The sequence below is a fragment of the Gopherus flavomarginatus genome, chromosome 2, assembly GCF_025201925.1.
Source record: "Gopherus flavomarginatus isolate rGopFla2 chromosome 2, rGopFla2.mat.asm, whole genome shotgun sequence".
Taxonomy (NCBI): domain Eukaryota; kingdom Metazoa; phylum Chordata; order Testudines; family Testudinidae; genus Gopherus; species Gopherus flavomarginatus.
The window spans coordinates 231,412,230-231,433,302 of NC_066618.1; the positions used below are offsets into that span (position 1 = coordinate 231,412,230).

Genomic DNA, 21,073 nt, shown 5'->3' on the forward strand with positions numbered 1-21,073 from the left:
GGTGAAGCTGTCGCAGGCGTGCCTGCGGACGGTCTGCTGGTCCTGCGCAGCTCTGGTGGACCTCCCACAGGCGCGGCTGCAGCAGCTCCACTGGAGCCGCGGGAGCGGTGCGCGGGGCGGCGAAATGGCCGTGTGCCTAGGGCGCAAAAAACTCTAGCGCCAGTCCTGGATTTGCAATAGTGTCCATTAAGGATCCACCCTAATGAATAGTCAAAGAAAGCACTCCCTGAGACAAATACAGGCGCCATATTTGGTTGGATCGAAAATTTTGGGATCCATAGATACAAATTTACATTCACGCTCATGAAGGGAGGAGAGGGTTCATTTTAATCATCACTTAAGGTGCAATCTGATAACGCTCCGCTGAGCATTGACTAGGCTACAGGTCTTACTAGCTTGGTCTACGTAGGAGGAGTGAGTAAAATGGGTGAAGAAACTTCTTGGTTAATTCTTCCTTCCATCCATTCTTCTTATAACAGTGAGGCCTAGTTTCAAATAAATCTAGACAAAAACTTTATATTTGTTGGAATCAATACCAATGTTTTGCATGTTTATAAATTAGGCATTTTGCCCTGGTATAAATATTCTAGATGTGCAAAGTTAAACTACATCCTGCACTGGGAGGGTTTGCATGCATGTGTGGGAGCATGCATGCGTGCATGGTGGGATGGGGTGGCTAAGCTATGGCTCGGAAGTCACATGTGGCTCTTCAGAAGTTAATATGTGGCTCCTTGTATAGGCACTGACTCCGGGGCCTGGAGCTACAGGCACCAACTTTCCAATGTGCCAGGGGGTGCTCACTGCTCAACCCCTGGCCCTGCCCCCACTCCACCCCTTCCCACCCCCTCCCCTGAGCTTTCCATACCCTCGCTTCTCCCCTGCAGAGCCTCCTGCACACCAAGTAACAGCTGATCAGGAGGCACTGGGAGCGGGGGCGTGGAGCTGACGTGGAGCTGCTGATGTATTACTGTGGTTCTTTGGCAATGTATATTGGTAAATTCTGGCTCTTTCTCAGGCTCAGGTTGATCACCCCTGGGGTAGGGGTTTCAGCGCTGTAATTTGGACAGAATACAGAACAGACTGTGTGAAAGGGAACCAGCTCAAATTCACTTTAAGCAGGAAGTGCTTAAGTTTCCACGGAAACTACAAGGAGCTCTGTCCATCCACCTTCCTATAGAGCAGTGGTTCTTCAGCCAGGCGTATGTGTACCCCTGAGAGGTACACAGAGGTCTTCCGGGGGTACATCAACTCAGATATCTACTTAGTTTTACAACAGGCTACATAAAAAGCACTAGCAAAGTCAGTACCAACTAAAATTTCATACAGATGGAATGGGAAAGTAAGCAATTTTTCAGTACTAGTGTGCTCTGACACATTTGTGGTTTTATATCAGATTTTTATAAGCAAGAAGTTTTTAAGTGAGGTGAAACTTGGGATATGCAAGACAAATCAGACTCCTGATTAGCTTAAACATTTAAAAAAAAATTAAGGACCATCTTGTGAACCCCTTACTCCCATTGGTGAGCATTTACATTCATAAATCTCAGTGTGACTTCTTGTATGTTTAGGTGTTCACCAATAGGAGTAAGGTATTTGCAATTTGTCTTTAAATTTTAACCCACTGATACAGCCAGATTCCAATCCGGATAATCCAGTGCCAGTAATTTACTCTTCAATTGCAGTTGGAAATGAAGTTCTCAACCTAATCAGTTGTGTAATGTTGCTGTGTGCCACTAAATACAGCTTTATTTCACTTCAGTGCTGGATGCATTTTAGTGGTGGGGGAAGTGATTCTGTGTGTGTGTAAAGTATAGTTTCTATGGCACTTTAAATCTGTGAAGTGCTTTGGGATCCTTCCTAAACTTTGTTAGTATGATGATACAATATTGTTTTTACCCGTGGTCCACTTTACCTGAATCTTCAAAAAGGATCAGATAAAGTTGTTAATTCTGTTATGACAAAGTAATAATACCTTATTTCCCCTTCCTTCCTCTTCAAGAATATTAAATACAAAAGAAAAAATGTAAACAAAAACAAAATGAAGGTGCAATTGCCTAGGGACTGGTGAAACTGATTAATTCATTGGTGCTATTGATTCAAAATCCTGGAGGATGCAGTTCAGGCAAAGAATTGCAAAAAAATAAAGTGTGATCACATCAGAAAATAGATGTTAACTTATCATAAAACAAGTTTAATGTTGGTGCCAGAAATGACTACATAAAGCTGGAACATGTTCCTAATTCTTTAAGTCCATAAGTCATAAAATCCATTATGTAATTCTTTACGAATTTCTATAATGTTAACAAAATGGCAACCTCTCTGTGGAGTGATATTATTTTAACATTTTATTGAAATAAACAAGGAAAAGCTGAATTTATGGTTCATATAAATTCAGTTGTCCTTCCCTTTAATTAAAGGGAAGCTAGTTTTGATTAAACTTTTATTTCATTTCAAAATTATCTTTCCATCTTTCAAATTGTAGTAATGACGTGATTATAGATCCTATTTAATACTCCTTGTTTATGTTTTGCCTGGGTAAGGAATGATATGAGGCCAAGTTTCTAACAAGTCTAAACAAAAGGTGAGAGGGATTTATGGAAAGCCAAAGAAGTTTCGTCTGGGAAGGAGTTTTCTTTAGATCCTTGAAAGTGTTACTTCCCCGTAGATGGTTTCGTTGTTGATTTCTATTATGGTAGCGCCTAAGTGTCCTAACCAAGATCGAGATCCCATTTTGCTTGGTACTATAGAAATATAAAGTACATGTCTGAGTACTCTGCAGTCAGGAGCTGTGAGTGCGGAACTTGTAGACCTACTTGAGCTTACTGTTCAAGCAGCAATAGCAGTGACGCTGTGGCAGCATGGGCAGAGGTCACTTGAGTACATACTGAGGGTTGTGGGGGGATGCGCTTGCCTGTGGAGCCACTTCACTGCTATTGTTATTCAAGCTAGTTTTGATTAAAGATAGCTCAGGTATGTCTACAAATGCCACAGTCACGCCACCCAGTTGCATAGTAGTGGGGAGAGAGGCCCTGTCCCAAAGAACTGTAATTTTAGAAGCAAAGCTTTCTTAATACTTGGTGTCCCAAATGTGCGCATGGCTTCTGCTGGTAGTGTCCCTTACATACAAGACATAGTTGGAAAACTGAGTCAGTCTTTGAAATGAAAATCATTTATTTTATTGTGTGTTGAATGAATTGTGAGCGCTGTAGTGCACACACCTTTGCTGCTTTGTGTGTGATAGAGGTTTTCTGGTTTATAAATAGAAATGATAGTTTATTATATTTCACTTCTTGATTCACTAATGAATAATCCCTTGTCTATGCTATGTTCCCATGTACTGTTCTTTGCTCTGTTCCTTTTTAACTGCTAAAAACTCCAAATTCAGCAATCTTCAGCTGTCTTCCTATGTGAAACATTGCTCAACTCCAGGTTACATAAGCTTTAAAAAAATATTTAGCAGTCCAGTGGCTCCTTTTACCTTAGCAAGCACAGTGAAGGACAACCTTCCACTATAAATATTTGATCAGGCTTTTTATGAGCAAATGAGTGATTTGTTAAGAATGATAAGACTATAGCCTGAATCTTTATTGTTTGATACACTGAGCTTTATCAGTATCCTCCATGCTGTCTAGAAATACATAGTAAATTATTAGAGGGGTAGCCATGTTAGTCTGTATCCACAAAAACAACGAAGAGTCCAGTAGCACCTTAAAGACTAACCAATTTCTTTGGACATAAACTTTCATGGGTAAAAAAACCTCACCTCTTCAGCTGTATAGTAAATGATGGTCCCTGCCCCAGACAGCTTACAATAAAAAGGCCCTATCTTGTTCCCAATAAAGTCAGTATGAATATGCCATTGGCACAGGATTGAACTTCAATGAAATGATATTGTCAAGTAAACAGGAAGAAATTTGGTTTGCAATCAGTGCATATATCATTGGGAGATCATCATGGGAAACTGAAGTGTTTAGATATTGTAGTAATGGGTTTTATGCAAGTATCAAATAATCAAATAGATTTGTAATTTTAAAGGTCCCATTACATAGGAATTTTGGATTTTGACTTGAGTGTAAGCAAGTTTAACAAAACCCCATGGTACCAGCATAATTTATTATTTCTCAACCTATATAATCCTTTACTTTAATGGAGTTATACTAGGAATTAATATGTCCGATTATTTTTGGCTGGCTCCAAACATATGCATATTAAAATATAATTTGGCTTTATCTCATTTTTCCCAGATAAAGATTAGGAAAAGTGCAAAAATTTTAGAAATGTTGTTGTCAGAAGGGAGACCAAGTGCAGCAATGGACTTGAGAAAGACTCTAATTCTCATTAAGGGTACTTCTACGCTACGGGATTAATCCGATTTTACATAAAACGGTTTTGTAAAACAGATTGTATAAAGTCGAGTGCATGCAGCCACACTAAGCACATTAATTTGGCGGTGTGCATCCATGGTCTGAGGCTAGCGTCGATTTCTGGAGCGTTGCACTGTGGGTAGCTATTCTGTAGCTATCCCATAGTTCCCGCAGTCTTCCCCACCTCTTGGAATTCTGGGTTGAGATCCCAGTGCCTGATGGGGCAAAAATCATTGTTGCGGGTGGTTCTGGGTAAATGTCGTCACTCATTCCTTCCTCTGGGAAAACAACGGCAGACAATCATTTTGCGCCCTTTTTCCCTGGATTGCTCCGGCAGACACCATAGCCCAGCAACCGCTTTTTTTTTTTTTTTACAGTGTATGTGTACTGGATGCCGCTAACAGAGGCGTTACTGCAGCGCTACACAGCAGCATTCATTTGCTTTTGCATGATAGCAGAGACGGTTATCAGTTGTTCTGTATCGTCTGCTGCCATTGTAAATTGGCAGTAAGATGATGGTTATCTGTCGTTCTGTACTGTCTGCTGCTATAATGGGTGCCCCTGGCTGAGGTCTGCTGGGGGCGCAAAGGCAAAACTGGGAATGACTCCCTGAGTCAATCTCTCCTTTATGGTTTCTAAAAATAGTCAGTCCCGCCTTGAATATGGGGCAAGTGTACTAGAGAACCAGTGTATCAGAGAGCACAGCTGCTCTGTGTCAGATCCCCCAGAAATGGTGAGCTACATGCCATTCACGGGGGGTGCCCCTGCAACAACCCCACCCATTGCTTCCCTCCTCCCCCAACCTTCCTGGACTACCATGGCAGTGTCCCCCCCCATTTGTATCATGAAGTTATAAAGAATGCAGGAATAAGAAACAGTGACTTGTTAGTGAGATAAAATGAGGGGGAGGTAACCTTCCGGTGCTGTGACAGTCCAGGCAGTACAGAATCTTTTCTTTACACAGGAAAGGGAGGGAGCTGATGGAGCTCAGCCCCCAGTTGCTATGATGAGGACGGTTACCAGCCGTTCTGTACCATCTACTGGGAATGACCGGGAATCATTCCTATTTTTACCGAGACGCCCCTGGCCAGCCTCACCTGAGGCCAGCCAGAAGCACTCACGGGCTGATGGTGACGACGGATAGCAGTCATATTGTACCATCTGCCACCGGGGAGGGGAGAAGAGCGGATACTGCTCTTCACTGCTGCAGCATTACGTCTACCAGCAGCATTCAGTAGACATAGGGTGACACTGAAAAAAGTCAAGAAACGATTTCTTTCCCTTTTCTTTCACGTGGTCGGGGCGAGGGAGTAAATTGACGAGCTATACCCTGAACCACGCTGGACAATGTGTTTGAACCTACAGGCACTGGGAGCTCAGCCAAGAATGCAAATACTCTTCGGAGACTGCTGTGGACTGTGGGATAGCTGGAGTCCTCAGCACCCCCTCCCTCCCTCCCTCCATGAGCGTCCATTTGATTCTTTGGCTTTCTGTTACGCTTGTCACGCAGCACTGTGTAGCCTGGAGATTTTTTTCAAACACTTTGGCATTTCGTCTTCTGTAATGGAGCTCTGATAGAACAGATTTGTCTCCCCATACAGCGATCAGATCCAGTATCTCCCATATGGTCCATGCTGGAGCTCTTTTTGGATTTGGGACTGCATGGCCACCTGTGCTGATCAGAGCTCCATGCTGGACAAACAGGAAATGTAATTCAAAAGTTTGCGGGGCTTTTCCTGTTTACCTGGCCACTGCATCCGAGTTCAGATTGCTGTCCAGAGCAGTCACAGTGGTGCACTGTGGCATACCGCCCGGAGGCCAATACCGTCGATTTGCGGCCACACTAACCCTAATCCGATATGGTAATACCGATTTTAGCGCTACTTCTCTTGTTGGGGAGGAGTACAGAAACCAATTTAAAGAGCCCTTTATATCAATATGAAGGGCCTCGTAGTGTGGATGGGTGCGCCGTTAAATCGGTTTAACGCTGCTAAAATCAGTTTAAACGCATAGTGTAGACCAGGCCTAAGGTTGCCAAGTGTCTGGTTTTCTACCGGAAAGTCCAGTTGAAAAGGGAGAGCAGCAAGTGATGGGGAGGGGGGAAGAGGAGCAGGTGGGGGGCAGGGCCTGGTGAAAAGGCAGAGCGGGGTGGGGCCTTGGGATGAAGAGGCGGGGTCGGAGGGCAGGGCCTTGGGGATCTGGTTTTCAGCCAATAGAAAGTTGGGAACCCTACTGTTCATGTCAGTGGGACTGATGTCACAAGGAAAAGGTTCTTGGGACCAATTCAGATTTCATGTAAAACAGTGCAAATTCATTAATTTCAAGGGAGCAGCCCATACTTGCACCAAGTCTGAGTAAGGGGTTCTGCCTGGTAGAGTTTGAGTTCAGCCTTCACTAACACTTCACATGTTGAATGGACTGCTTGTGGGGCAAGGGGAGGGGAGCAGCATGATGGCCTTGGAAATGCAGTGCCCTTCAGTGTGGTGTTCTCTGGTGCATGTGTGTCTGCCAGGTAAGGGATTGGATTAAAATGAGGAGGGAATGTGAGGGTGGTGGGCTGGACCAATAAGAATGAATTAAATGAAGAGAGGACTAAAATGGATGAGACAGGAAGTGAATAATATATGCATAAAGATTTCAGCAGAAAGTCAGTCAATGTCCCAGAGGCAATGTTCTGGAAAGCAGTGTAAAATGGAGATGTGGGAAAGGAAACAAGGTTAGGATGAAGATTGACTCAAAGGTTTCTGGGCTTGTGAGTCCAGGGAACGTCCTGAGTTAATGAGAATAGAATCAGAGACATGCAGTAGGCCAAAAATCCTTTTTATGAGTAGTGGTGGAATATAGAATAATAGAAAATGTAGAGATGGGAAGGACCCTGAGAAATCATCTAGTCCAGCCCCCGGCGCTGAGGCATAACCAAGTAAACTTAGGCTGGGCAAACACCTGTCAGGGATGGTCTGTTTCCAATGATTCCACAACCTCTATTGGAAGCCTATTTCAGAACTTAACCCTTTTAGTCAGAAAGTTTTTCCTAATATCCAGCCTAAATCTCCCTTGCTGCAGATTAAGCCTATTACTTGTTCTGCATGTCCACTGAAGGTAGAACAAGAATTGATCACAGTCCTCTTTATAACAGCCCTTAATATATATGAAGACTGTTATCAGCTCCCCCATCAGTCTTCTCTTCTCAAGACTAAACTTGCCATTTTTTTTAACCTTTCCTTATATGTCAGGTTTTCTAAGCCTTTTATCATTTTCTGTTGTCCTCCTCTGGATTCCCTCCAGTTTCTCCACATCTTCCTGAAATGTGGTGCCAAGAATTGGACAGATTACTCCAGCTGAGGCTCCCAGTGCCAAGTTGAGCAGGACAATTACCTCCTGCGTCTTACATATGATACTCCTGTTAATACACCCCAGAATATTAGCACCACATTGTTGACTCATGTTCAGTTTGTGATCCACTATAACCATCAGATGCTTTTTCAGCAGAACTACCACATAGCCAGTTATTCCCCATTTTGTAGTTGTACATTTGATCCCCACCCCTGGAGTACTTTGCACTGTCTTTATTGAATTTCATCTTGTTGAATTGAAACAAATTCTCCAATTTGTCAAGGTCCTTTTGAATTTGAATCCTGTCCTCTTCCAGAGTTCTTGCAAGTCCTCTCAGGTTGGTGTCATCTGCATATTTTATAAGCATTCTCTTTGTTACCCAAGTCATTAATAAAAATATTGAATAGTAACAGACTCGGGACTGACATCTGCTGGACCCCACTAGAGAGACACTCCCAGTTTGACAGAGAACTATTCATAACTACTCTTTGAGCGTGGTCTTTCAACCAGTTGTGTATCCACCTTATAGTACCTTAATCTAGACTGCATTTCTCTAGTTTGCTTATGAGAATGTCATGTGAAATTGTGTGAAAATCTTTACTAAAATCCAGGTTATCGCAACTACTGCTTCCTGCACCATCCACTAGGCCAGAAACCCTGTCAAAGAAGGAAATTAGGCTGGTTTGGCATGGTTTGCTCTTGACAAATCCATGCTGGCTATTCCTTATAACCTTATTATCCTCTAGGTCAGATGTGGACGAACTACGGCCCATGGGCCACATCTGGCCCCTGGGACCGTTCTGCCCGGCCCCTGAGCTCCTGGCCAGGCAGCCTAGTCCCCGGCCCCTCCCCCGCTGTCTCCCCTTCCCCGCAGCCATGCCACCGTGCAGGCCGTACTCTGGCCCATGCTCCTGCTGAGCAGCATCGGGAGCACAGCTGGCTCTGTCTGGGTGTCACAGCTGTGAGCTCCTGCTGCTGGTAAGGGGGCGGGGAGCTGGGGGTTGGGTAAGGGAGCAGGAGGTCTTGGGGGGTAGTCAAGGAGGAGGGGGCGGTTGGATGGGCTGGAGGTTCTGGGGGTGGTGGTCAGGGGATGAGGAACAGGGAGGGTTGGGAGTGGGAGTCCTGGGGGGAGGCTGTCAGGGAGCAGGGGTGTGAATAGGGATTAGGGCAGTCAGGGGACAGGGAGCAGGGGGGGTGGATAAGGGGTAGGGGTACTGGCAGGGGGTGGTCAGGAGACAAGGAGCAGGGGAGGTTGGATGGATTGGCGATTCTGAGGTGGGCAGTCAGGGGGTGGGAAGGGGGAGGGTGTAGATAGGGGGCGGGGAGCAGGCTGTTTGGGAAGGCACAGCCTTACCTACCTGGCCTCCATACAGTACCCCTGCACTAGGTGCTTACAAACTGTGTGTTTAACAATTTGTTCCAGTATCTTTCTAGAGATCAAAGTTAGGCTGATTGGTCTATAATTCCTTGGGTCGTCTTTGTTCCCCTTTTTAAAAATAGGTACTATGTTTGTTTACCCTTCTCTTGTCCTCTGGGACCTCACGCATTTTCCATGAATTCTTGAAGATAATTGCTAACATTTTTGAGATTGCTTCAGCTAGCTCCTCAAGTACCCTAGGATGAATTTCATTACACTCTGCTTATTTGAATACATCTAAATATTCTTTAACCTTTTCTTTTCCTATTTTGGCTTGTGTTCCTTCCCGCTTCTTGTTAATATTGGTTGTATTGAGTATCTGGTCACCAGTACCCTTTTTTTCATGAAGGCAAGCAAAACAGGCATTAAATGCCTCAGCCTTCTTGATGGAATCTATTATTAGCTTTCCTTCCATGCTAAGTAGAGGACCTGCACTTTCCTTCATCTTTCTCTTGCTCGTTGCGTATTTAAAGAACATCTTCTTATGCCTTTTATGGCAACTGACTTGAATAAAACAAAAACCTAAATGTTTTTTAAGATTTGAATTCATGAACCCCCAAATTTATTCCCTTCCTATGACTCCTCTCCCCTCTAGCTAACATTGTTTCTTACCGTTGTGTTAGCCAGAGCCCCTTCCCTCATCATGACCAGCAGGTTTAAAAGTATGCTGCCAGATCCACGTAAATCTATGCTGAGCCCTAGTGCTTTGATTTAAATTTTTCTGTTGTGTTCTCTGAGGCAGATATGCTACAGACTGCATCGAGTGACAGTGTGCCAGAAATGTGGTATTTCTAGGGCTCTCAAAGATGGAAGTGTGAGCCCTTACTGTAGAGTTGGTCCTTACAACACAGGCAGGAGAGAGCTGCGGTACTGAAAAACAGGGTCCTTGAAATACTCTGGTAAGAGGAGGTGGTCTTTGCCAGGCTGGATGGGAGAAAAAAGGTCATATGAACTGAATTTCCAAACCTTTTAAGGTTTTTCCATACTTTTGCCTAGAGAAGGAGGCTTCAATATTTGAATAAATCTGTTTAGATGGTTATGGAGATGCCAAGAAAACAACGGTCATCACTGGAAAATTTTCAATCATGTTTGGATTTTTTCCAAAAGACATACTCTAGTTCAAACTTGAATTAATTCAGGGAAGTCCTGTAGTCTGTATTTATACAGGAGATCAGATGAGAGAGTCAGGCAGCCTGGGGAGGCAACTGACCAGGGCCCGCTCCAGGCACCAGCTCAGCAAGCAGCCCAAGGGAAGAGGCGGCACCTTGGGCACTTCAGTGGCAATTTGGTGGCGGGTCCCTCAGTCCCTCTCAGAGGGAAGGACCTGCCTCTGAATTGCCGCCGAAGAACAAAGCGGCATGGTGGAGCTGCTGCCGATCGCAATTGCAGATTCCTCCCCCCCGCCACCACTTGAGGCACCAAAAAACCCTGGAGCCGGCCCTGCAACTGGCCCAGTAGTCTGGAAGCCCTGGGCTCACAGGCCCAGGGACAGTCTGTATGGCAGGGCTGCCCCAGAGCCCTAGACTCTGGAAGCCCATTGCAGGACTTCCAGGCTCCCAACTGTGTGGCAGAAAGGGGTTCCAAGCTCTGTGCTGCAGAAGAAGGAGCCTACATTCCGAGAACCCTGGCTAGAGCCGATTTTCCCTGGGCTTTTGGGACTGCAGGGAGCCAGAAAGCCCTGGCATGGTGGTGTTTCCTAGAAATATGTATCCTGGAAACCTGGAGGACCCCGTCTCCAGTGCAGTGTGAATGGTGGGGCTCTCGAGCACCACGCCACATGGGCTGGCAGGGAACTAGTTAGATTTCTGACAGAAACCTTCCTGTGGTTCACTAAAATTCATGGAACCTGATTTGCTTTCATGAGACATTTTGGGTTTGAAGAATGAGCATTTTCCAAGAAAATTCTGTTTCATTAGGAAATTTACAACCAGCTCTATGTCTGGCCTTATAAACTATGGAAAAAAACACAGAACAATCAGTGTAAAAAGCCACAGTGAGAGAAAGTGGGATGAAATTGGAAAAAGACTAGAGAGAGAGAGAAATTTTCTTTTCAGCTTTCTAAGGGAGTACTAATACAATTTAAAATTGTAAAAAGATGCACTTACCTGTCATTTTAATTTTAATCTTTTTGGAATGTGCAGGTGAAAAATAGGCTGTTTTCAAATCTAGATTCAGAGTTCTAAATGCAAAGCATTGCCCAATGATGACTTTTTGGATTTTTGATTTTTTTAAAAAAGCAACATTGTTCCTTCACAGCAGATTGCACAGTTAAGATATGAAATATAATTTACAAAAATAAATATTTCAGTCTCTTACAGCAGGCAGACAGTATAAATAACTGATGATTAACTATTGTTTAAAGTTATATTCTACCACCTATAAAGCTTGCAATGACATAGAAACGTCTCATTTGCACAGTAAGTATCCATATATAGAGAGATTTATTAAGAGGTATCTATATCTTATCACAGCTTTGGGATTGTTTAGTCAGCTCCTTGAATAGATACTATTAGGCAGTTTGCATACTGTATGTTAGTGCATTTTACTAATTGGAGGATATGGATTTTATAACAACTTTTAAAAAAGCTATTATAAAAATATTTTAGTCAGTTTTGAAAATTAAGATTATTCTCCAGTTTATACTAAGATTAAACTAAAACCACTCTAAGTGATTGAAAAATGTGTTGGGATTTGAGAAGCAGTTTAGTAAAAAGTGATTGGTTAAGAAAAGCCCAGGCATTCAAGTTGATTTATGAAAATATCGTTAACTCACAGCATAATTAATATGTGTAACAAACATCACTAGAAGAGGCAACCACGAACATATTGAAAAATGTGATAAGATATAGATGATGTATATAGATAAGCACTTAAAGGAAGCAAAACATCATGAGGTACAAACGTCATAGTGGATGGACCTGTAATAGTCACGTGATCTTCCACTATGAGTATTAGGCTAAAATACTTGTGGTTTTAGTTAAATTACATTGCTGGTACTGAAGCAACAGGCAGATAAAACAGCTGTGTTTGTCAGAACGACAGCAGCTTTTAAAATCCAAACAAATACATTGCAGACAGTTTCTGGTACCTAAAATCTACTTGAAATCAAAGAGAAAGCTAAGCAAAGAGAAGAGACAAAATACTACTGGAGTGAGAGGATATGCTGGCAGATGATGATGATCTTGAATTCTCTTTGAATCCTACATCTTTGTAGACATCAAAAGAAAGGTTGGTGATTATGAAACATTAGGAAGCTCATAGTTATCTTTGTAGGGCATGTGTGTGTAAAAACTTAGGTTTGTAACCTAAGTTTGTAACAACAAACTGAAGATGTTAATCAAAAGAGCAGTCATGTCTTTAAACTTCATTTTACCTTTTAGGCCATGTAATAAAATCAGATGCTTTTATTCAATAATAATTTAAGTCAAATTACTTAGTTAAGTGTCTGCTTATAGAAGCTATCCTCTCTTATATAGTTTCTTCTCATCCACATGTACAGCACCTTTCATGTCTAGAAAAGTGGATAGGAAAATTGATTAAAAGCATTGATGAAAAGTAATATATCGCCTATTGCAAAACATTGTGGGAATGAGAAATGTCTGTAAAGAGACTGAGGGTATGTCTACATCTACAATTTTGCAGCGCTGGTTGTTACAGCTGTATTAGTACAGCTGTATAGGGCCAGCGCTGCAGAGTGGCCACACTTACAGCAACCAGCGCTGCAAGTGGTGTTAGATGTGGCCACACTGCAGCGCTGTTGGGCGGCTTCAAGGGGGTTCGGGGAACGCGAGAGCAAACCGCAGGGAAGGAGACCTGCTTGCACGGGGGTTCGGGGAACGCGAGAGCAAACCGGGGAAGGAGACCTGCTTCCCCGTGGTTTGCTCTCGCGTTCCCTGAACCCCCCTGCAAACCGCAGGGAAGGAGACCTGCTTGCACGGGGGTTCGGGGAACGCGAGAGCAAACCGGGGAAGGAGACCTGCTTCCCCACGGTTTGCTCTCGCGTTCCCCGAACCCCCCTGCAAACCGCAGGGAAGGAGACCTGCTTGCACGGGGGTTCGGGGAACGCGAGAGCAAACCGGGGAAGGAGACTTGCTTGCACGGGGGTTCGGGGAATGTGAGAGCAAACCGGGGAAGGAGACCTGCTTCCCCGCGGTTTGCTCTCGCGTTCCCCGAACCCCCCTGCAAACCGCAGGGAAGGAGACCTGCTTGCTCGGGGGTTCGGGGAACGCGAGAGCAAACCGGGGAAGGAGACCTGCTTGATTACCAGAGAGGCTTCCTCAGGTATGCTGCGATACCTGCTTATTCCACGGAGGTCAAGAAAAGGGCTGGTAAGTGTCTACACTTGATTACCAGGGCTGGATCACCAGCGCTGGATCCTCTACACCCGAGACAAAACGGGAGTACGGCCAGCACTGCAAACAGGGAGTTGCAGCGCTGGTGATGCCCTGCAGATGTGTACACCTCCTAAGTTGCAGCGCTGTAACCTCCTCACCAGCGCTGCAACTTTGTGATGTAGACAAGCCCTGAAAGTATTACCTTTGTCATACAAATGATTCTTATCTCAGAAGAACAAATACTCTAATCTGTAACAATGTTGTACTTCTGAACAGCTGAAAGCTTATCAAATCCTCCTCTTAATACCAGCAAAAAAGAACTTCCTTGTCACAAAAGATTACACTTACCCAATGTTTATTGAGGTAAGTAGGGAGGAAAATGTCATGCAAATAAACATTTTACAGTAAATGCAATATTCATGCATAAATCTACTTTCTCATACTTTCTACAGAAATATACTATAACTTAAGAAATAGATATGCTTCATTCATTACATATTTTTCAATACTTTTTCAGTAATATATTTTTACTAGGGTTGACTGTTTATATTTTAAGGGTTAAAAGAGGCAATTACATAGTATAAATATTTTAAAATCTATCACTTTTAGCATATTTATCTTACCATGTCTGCTGTTAAGATTAGCTTTATGGAGTTTTAATTCTCATGCCATTCATTCTAAGGACCTTCCTGCCCAGGGGCAAGAAGTGAATTTGCTTTCAATGTATAATGTTTATCAGAGATGCATAAAGTACTGGGGACACCCATGAAAGTATATGATCCCAAGGTCGTGGGAGAATTCATAGAAACTTTAATTTTACCATTATAGTATCAGAATAAAATGAAGTAAGTGGCAAAATTCGTAACATGTCTTAAATATTTTTCAGTTGCTTTACGTGAAATGAGGTTTTCAGAATCTTCATACACTTAATTAGAAATCCTGTAAATCAGTTTGTCTGAAAGTTAAACATGCACTTCATTTACCTTAATCTGTTGCAGTTTTTTCAACTGCTTTTTTAGAAAGATTTGAGAGAGTAATTAATAAAGGACAGGTAAAGAGTTTGATCTATGAGGAATTGAGATCCAGATCCACAAAGATTTATGACTCCTAACTTCCATTGGATTGGAATTCCTTTGTGGATCTGGCCCAGGGTACCCCTAACTCCCTTTGAAATCAATGGGAGTGAAGAGTGCTTAGCGCCTCTTTGGAGGAGATTAGTATCTTGCAGAATTGGACCCTCAATCTGTAACACATTCATGTTCTAGGTTATCATTGCTGTGAGTTTAATCTTGGATGACACATCTGAAGTATATGTTACTAGATGGCTGAAATTTAGTTGTGTGTGCAAAATATTCATCAAATGATTTTACTGTCACCATTATGAATGACACAATTACAACTAAAGTTAACATCCTTTTTTAACTTTGGGGGGGATGGATCTTCAATCTCTCTTCTTTCCGCCTCCCACCATAACATACAGTTAAGGTCCCCACATCACATTAATCCTTTCCATCTCCAGTAGCTATAAGGCTCTGAACTGGGAGTCAGGATTTCTTTTCCCTGCTCTGCCACTGATATGATTTGTGACCTTGGGCAAGTCACTTTTTATCTGTCTGGTTGTCTCATGGAATAAAACTCATTTTAAAATACTCATTTTTTTAGACTTCATCCCATTAGTGAGGGCGGCACTTTTCTGTCTGTGATTTAGGCCCCAGTTCAGTAAAACGCTTAACCACATGTTTAACTGTAAGAATAGGATTAGTCCTTTTTAAATCAATGGCACTTAAAATTAGGGCATGTGCTTGACTACTTTCATGCCAGTTTTTTGAGAGTCTTCAACTTCAGGCTGTGGTTTTGTAGGTGCAAAATTGTGGGCACTGGTGTTAACATGTAGATGACTGAATACTCATTTATTCTGGGTGCAGTCAGGTAGTTAGACATCTAATAATCAAATATGCACACACAAACCCCAGCTTGCACATATGTTTGTCATGTTCAAAAGTGCAAGTAAGTTTTGCATGCCCACAATGAGTTGTGCCTGAAAACTTGGAGGGTGCTTCTGTTAGTGCTCAGATGAAAGAAGGTGTGTGTGTGTGTGTGTGTGTGTGTGTGTGTGTGTGTGTGTGTGTGTGTGTGTGTGTGTGTGTGTGTGTGTGTGTGTGTGTGTGCGCGCGCGCATGCATCTCCCATATGGAACTGGAGAACGGGAGGATTTCCAATGGGGTTTTCACAAAGCAAAAATGAAAGCATAAGAGGTTTCTATTGTAAGAAAAGATCCCAACAGAAATGCAGCCTCTCCACCTTACACTGGTGAGTGGAAATGCTGCAATCATTGATACGCCAGAACTGAAAACTGCACTCACTTTTCTTGTGGAATGAGGGCCCTTGGGCACTTTTTTGTTTTTTGTTTTTAATTTAAGAGAACACAAGTGACTAGCTGGTTTGGAGATCAATGAGCTTTCAGTTGGTCACTGAACTCAATGGTGCACTGACCAGTGAGTTTATTCGTGGACACCCAAACTTTGATGTCAAAGGGCCACATCTAATTTCCATAAAACGGGGCAGACTGCAGCTACCTTCATCTCTAATGTAGAGGAAGAGGTACAGCCCACAGAGACTATAGGTTCCAACATGCAGTGCTCCATCTTGACCTGGGGGGAAGGCTACAACTGGTGGGAGCAGGGCCGGCTCCAGGCCCTAGTGCGCCAAGCACGTGCTTGGGGCGGCATGCCCGTGGGGGGTGCTCTGCTGGTTGCCGGGAGGGCGGCAGGCGGCTCCGGTGGACCTCCCGCAGATGTGCCTGTGGAGGGTCCGCTGGTCCTGCGACTCCGGTGGAGCATCCGCTGGCACGCCTGCGGGAGGTCCACCAGAGCTGCAGGACCGGCGAGCGGCAGAGCGCTCCCTGCGGCGTGCCGCCGTGCTTGGGACGGCGAAATGGCTAGAGCCGGCCCTGGGTGGGAGCATAACATGTTGTGACTGTATTCCTTGAGGACTGCTTCTAAGGCTAGGTCTACACTTGCTAGCTGTACTGTTATAACTATGTTGGTTAGGGGCGTGACTCTTACTATAAAACGGTTTGTATTATAAAAATACATAAGCCCTATTGTGGATGTAGTTATACCACTATAAAAGTGCCTTATATGATATGGTGCCCTTGTGCTATGGAACAATTGTGGCACCTTTACACTGATACTAGGAGAGTTGTATCTCTTTAACCATATCAGTACAAGGCTTCTGTACTGAAGATGTGGGCAGACACAAGACCTGGTGTAGAATTCAATGGGCTGTTTCAGCTCCGCAGCCTGTGCTTTGGCTACTTCTGGTTTACTTGCACGTGTAAGTGCCCCAAGCCCATTCCATTAGACTGTTTGACATGTAAACACTTTTGGTGTCTTCAAGGCAGATCCTGTGACAAATAAAGGTAATTACTGCCCTACAAAGGAGGAAGATAATTTGTTGCAGGTGCTTTCTCAATAAATGCATAATTACTTGGGTGGAGTCCAGTTACGTAGATACTAGCAGCTGGACCCAGACAGTCCTATCTTGAACGCAAACACTGACATAAGGGTTACCTAGATATAGAATGTATTGGGGAACTACTAAAGCAGTGGTTCCCAACCACAGGTACATGTATCAATTCTGATACTTGAAGCTTTCATAATTGATGCTCAGGTATTGTGCATGGAAAGAAAGTTTGTGTTACATAGTCAGATGATTGCATGGAAAGCTACTTGGTTATATAATAAAACATTTTTGTTTAATACCTTTTTTTATTCCAGCAGGAAATATGGGATGTATAAAATCAAAAAGAAAAGAGACTCTGCATGGAGATGGGCTAGATTTGAAGAACCAACCAGTACGTAAAACTGAACGAACTATTTATGTGAGGGATCCAACGTCCAATAAACAGCAAAGGCCAGTAAGTAGATAGTCTCAGGGGAGAATTCCAATAGCAAGATCAAAGCATGACTGGCATGATTTAAATTTAAATCAAAAACACATGCATGCAGAAGCTATAATTGTTCATTTTTGTCTACGTTTTTGCTTTGTAGTGCTGTGCAACTCACCGTCAAAGGGTATGCAATATTTTTAAAAGCCCTTGGCGGTTTATTGCTTCGTAAATATCGGCTCTGCCTTCTTTTTATATAGAGAAAATACTCCCTGACATGTTGTTGAGTTGGGGAGAGGGGAAGGGAGGTTTGGCATGTTTGATGCTTTCAAGGAATGCTGAGTGACTCTAAGTCTGAAATAGTTTAGAAATCGTTCTAAAAGCATCAGTATCTTAGAAGCATTTTGCACTTTTAAGCTCATAAGAACTGTAGAGCATCAGAATTTCTTTTGTAAAAGTACCACCCCTTTATTTTGAATGTGTAGTTCTACACTGATAAGGAGTGTACTGTGGCATGTAGTTACAGTGCAGCAAACCTTGATTTCTCACCTCTCTCCATAGGTATATATGGACTGAATAGCAGCAGAATGGATGCAATTCTGCCGTATAGGGTGAAGTAAGCCAGCGGAAAACCCGTGTGTGCTGTGGAGCAGTGCTCCATCCACAGTAGCAAAGAGAGGGTGTTGAAGGCAGGCCACAGGTGCGCGCTTGGCGCACTAGGGCCTGGAGCCGGCCCTGCTCCCACCAGTTGTAGGCTTCCCCCCAGGTCAAGATGGAGCACTGCATGTTGGAACCGATAGTCTCTGTGGGCTGCACCTCTTCCTCTACATTAGAGATGAAGGTAGCTGCAGTCTGCCCCGTTTTATGGAAATTAGATGTGGCCCTTTGACATCAAAGTTTGGGTGTCCACGAATAAACTCACTGGGTCTGCTACCATGCAAGTCCACTAGTAAAACCCCTCTCCTGAATAGGGGGAAACACAGCATCACCTGCCAAGTATTTCTGCAGCCAGGAGGGGGAAGGATGCCTTGAAATCTCCTGTGCAAAACCCTATAAGATGACCTGGTACAGAGGAGATGATATAGACCTATAAGCATTTTTCACCCTAAATTGGCAAAATATAAGAATTGTCACTGCCTGGATAAAAATGAAATAATTCCTTTTTCTCAGTTGCTCAGTCAGCAGTAAACAAGTTTCCCCACATCTCCACTCAGTAAACGAAAAGTAAATATATTTTATAGGGCTCTTGAGATTAAAAAAATTAATTGCGATTAATCACAGTTTTTATCACACAATAATAGAATACTATTTATTTAAATATTTTTGGTGGTTTTCTGTATTTCAAATATAGGTGAGAGGCTCTGGGCTGGGGCTTCTGCCCCCCGCTGCCAATGCCTCCCTCCCTGTTAAGTATGCAATCAAGGCATTAAAAAAACGTAATGCATTAATTTTTGTTTTCCGTTAATTGCAGGCGTTAAGTGTAATTAATTGACAGTCCTAATAGTGTTTTTAGCTTTCTGAGGGCAGATTCTCACACTGATAATTATTGCTCTGTTGCCCTGTTAAAGTAGCTTTGTCAAAGGTCAGTGCAGCAACAGCAAAGCTGTGAATTTTACACTTCACTTTTCAGCCTGGTGAGGTGTGAGCTACTAAGTTCAAAGTCTAGTTGGGACTTCTTCAATGTTTACTTTATTTTTTGACTTTAAAATTGTGCAGGAAAAATAGCCACATGCTTTTTTTTAATTTAAGTTTTGTGGATGTTGTCTTAGAAATATGTAAGATGACTCTACGCCAGCCGAAGAATCTTTTATATTATGTACTGTGCATATAATGTATATAATCATAGTGATCTACAACTGCTTAATTAACAAATATTTTGTTGTAGGGAAATACCGAAATGCACCTTTTACCAGGGCAGAGATTCTGTAAAGAAGGTATGTTTCCGTAAGAACATTAACAACTTGTGATAGCTGTATATGAACAAATATAATAGTAAGAATGTCACTTGGCTTTCTGCATTAATAGACCCGGAGGAGCATGGAGACATTGTAGTAGCCTTGTATCCTTATGAGGGAATTCATGAAGATGACTTGTCCTTCAAGAAAGGAGAAAAAATGAAAGTTCTCGAGGAGTAAGTATAGCAGTGTTGGCTGTACTGTACCTTATCTCTGGATATCACTGCATCCCTATATAGATGTTGGTTTTCTCTCACTCACACACACTCACTCACTCTCTCTCTCTCTCTCTCTCTCTCTTAAGGAAAAAGGCTCCTTTCCATGCAGGGCTGGCTCTACAGTTTTCGCCGCCCCAAGCAGCGCACTGAATTGCCGCCGCGGATGGCAGGGGCAGTCTGTGTGCCCTTAGGGCAGCAGGCACATTTCCGCGGCGGCGGCAATTCGACGGTAGCTTCTATGTTTAGCTGAAGCCGCCGCAGACAGCTAAACATAGAAGCTGCCGCCTAATTGCCGCCAACGCAGAAATGTGCGAGCCGCCCTAAGGGCACACGGACTACCCCCCACGGTGGCAATTCATCGCGCTGCTTGTGGGCAAAACAACAGGGACTGCCGTCCCCTGCAGAATGCTGCCCCAAGCACCAGCTTGGAATGTTGGTGCCTGGAGCCGGCCCTGTTTCCATGTGAAAGTGACACTGTGTCCTTTCCCCCATCCCCTGTAACACTTGGGCAGCTGATCAGGTGAGGGTTGTAGCAGTTTGCTCTGAAGCTGAAGTTTCTGAGGTAAATGCTGTTTTTTTCTGCTCCAGCCCAGCCAATGTCCTCAGCAGCACCACAGAAGTAGCTGAATAACCTTTCATTATTTTTTGTTTGCATGTTGTGAATACTGTTATTATTTTGTGTTTCAGGCTTGGAGAATGGTGGAGAGCTAAATCTCTCTCAACAAAGAAAGAAGGCTTCATTCCAAGCAACTACGTAGCAAAAGTAAACACCTTGGAAACAGAAGAGTATGTTCTTCTATATTTCAGCACATTTGAAACTTTCTTTTCCACCTTGTTGCATATCCTTAGGGGTAGAGGAAAAAATATCCCTAACTCTTTCAAAATACTTTTCAGATGGTTCTTCAAAGATATAACCAGGAAAGATGCAGAGAGACAGCTTCTAGCACCAGGAAACAGTCCTGGAGCATTCCTTATCCGAGAAAGTGAAACATTAAAAGGTAGGCAGTCAATTACTTTGGGGTTCATATCAGAGTTAAAAATGAACTCATATCATCGAGATCTGAGGTTGGCCCAATATGTTATGTTGTTTGCTGCATATATCAGTGAATTCAATTAGACTGTGGTAAAGTCTCCAAAGGAAGTGAGGGAGTCCTATAGCTTAACACTTAAAACCTACTCAGAAAACTCTGACTCCTTGGATGGGTTAGATCAGTAATTCCTAAACTTGTTCTGCTGCTTGTGCAGGGAAAGCCCCTGGCAGGCCGGGCCGGTTTGTTTACCTGCCGCATCCGCAGGTCTGGCCGATCGCGACTCCCACTGGCTGCAGTTCACCGCACCAGGCCAATGAGAGCTGCTGGAAGCGGCGGCCAGTATGTCCCTTGGCCCGCGCCGCTTCCAGCAGCCCCCATTGGCCTGGAGCAGTGAACTGCGGCCAGTGGGAGCCATGATCGGCCGAGCCTGCGGACGTGGGGTAGCGGCAGCTGGGCTCCGGCAGTGATTTAAAGGGCCCAGAGCTCCCTGCAGCAGCCGGAGCCCTGGACTCTTTAAAGCACAGCCCGAGCC

At 43.7% G+C, this 21,073-nt stretch overlaps 1 protein-coding gene across 4 annotated transcripts in view; it reads left to right on the top strand.

The window, feature by feature from the left end:
- The window catches only part of LYN (LYN proto-oncogene, Src family tyrosine kinase), a 94,265-nt gene that overhangs the window by 23,046 nt on the left and 50,146 nt on the right, over window positions 1-21,073 (top strand). The window contains exons 1-6 of one of the 4 annotated variants that reach the window (XM_050938888.1): window positions 12,125-12,342; window positions 17,231-17,367; window positions 19,223-19,271; window positions 19,363-19,468; window positions 20,198-20,296; window positions 20,405-20,508. In XM_050938888.1, the coding sequence (XP_050794845.1) occupies window positions 17,236-17,367; window positions 19,223-19,271; window positions 19,363-19,468; window positions 20,198-20,296; window positions 20,405-20,508 (490 nt within the window). In that variant the 5' untranslated portion in view covers window positions 12,125-12,342; window positions 17,231-17,235. Of the gene's footprint in view, window positions 1-12,124; window positions 12,343-13,738; window positions 13,812-17,230; window positions 17,368-19,222; window positions 19,272-19,362; window positions 19,469-20,197; window positions 20,297-20,404; window positions 20,509-21,073 lie in introns of those variants that run through there. The other 3 variants (XM_050938889.1, XM_050938887.1, XM_050938890.1) reach the window with 3 other exon arrangements.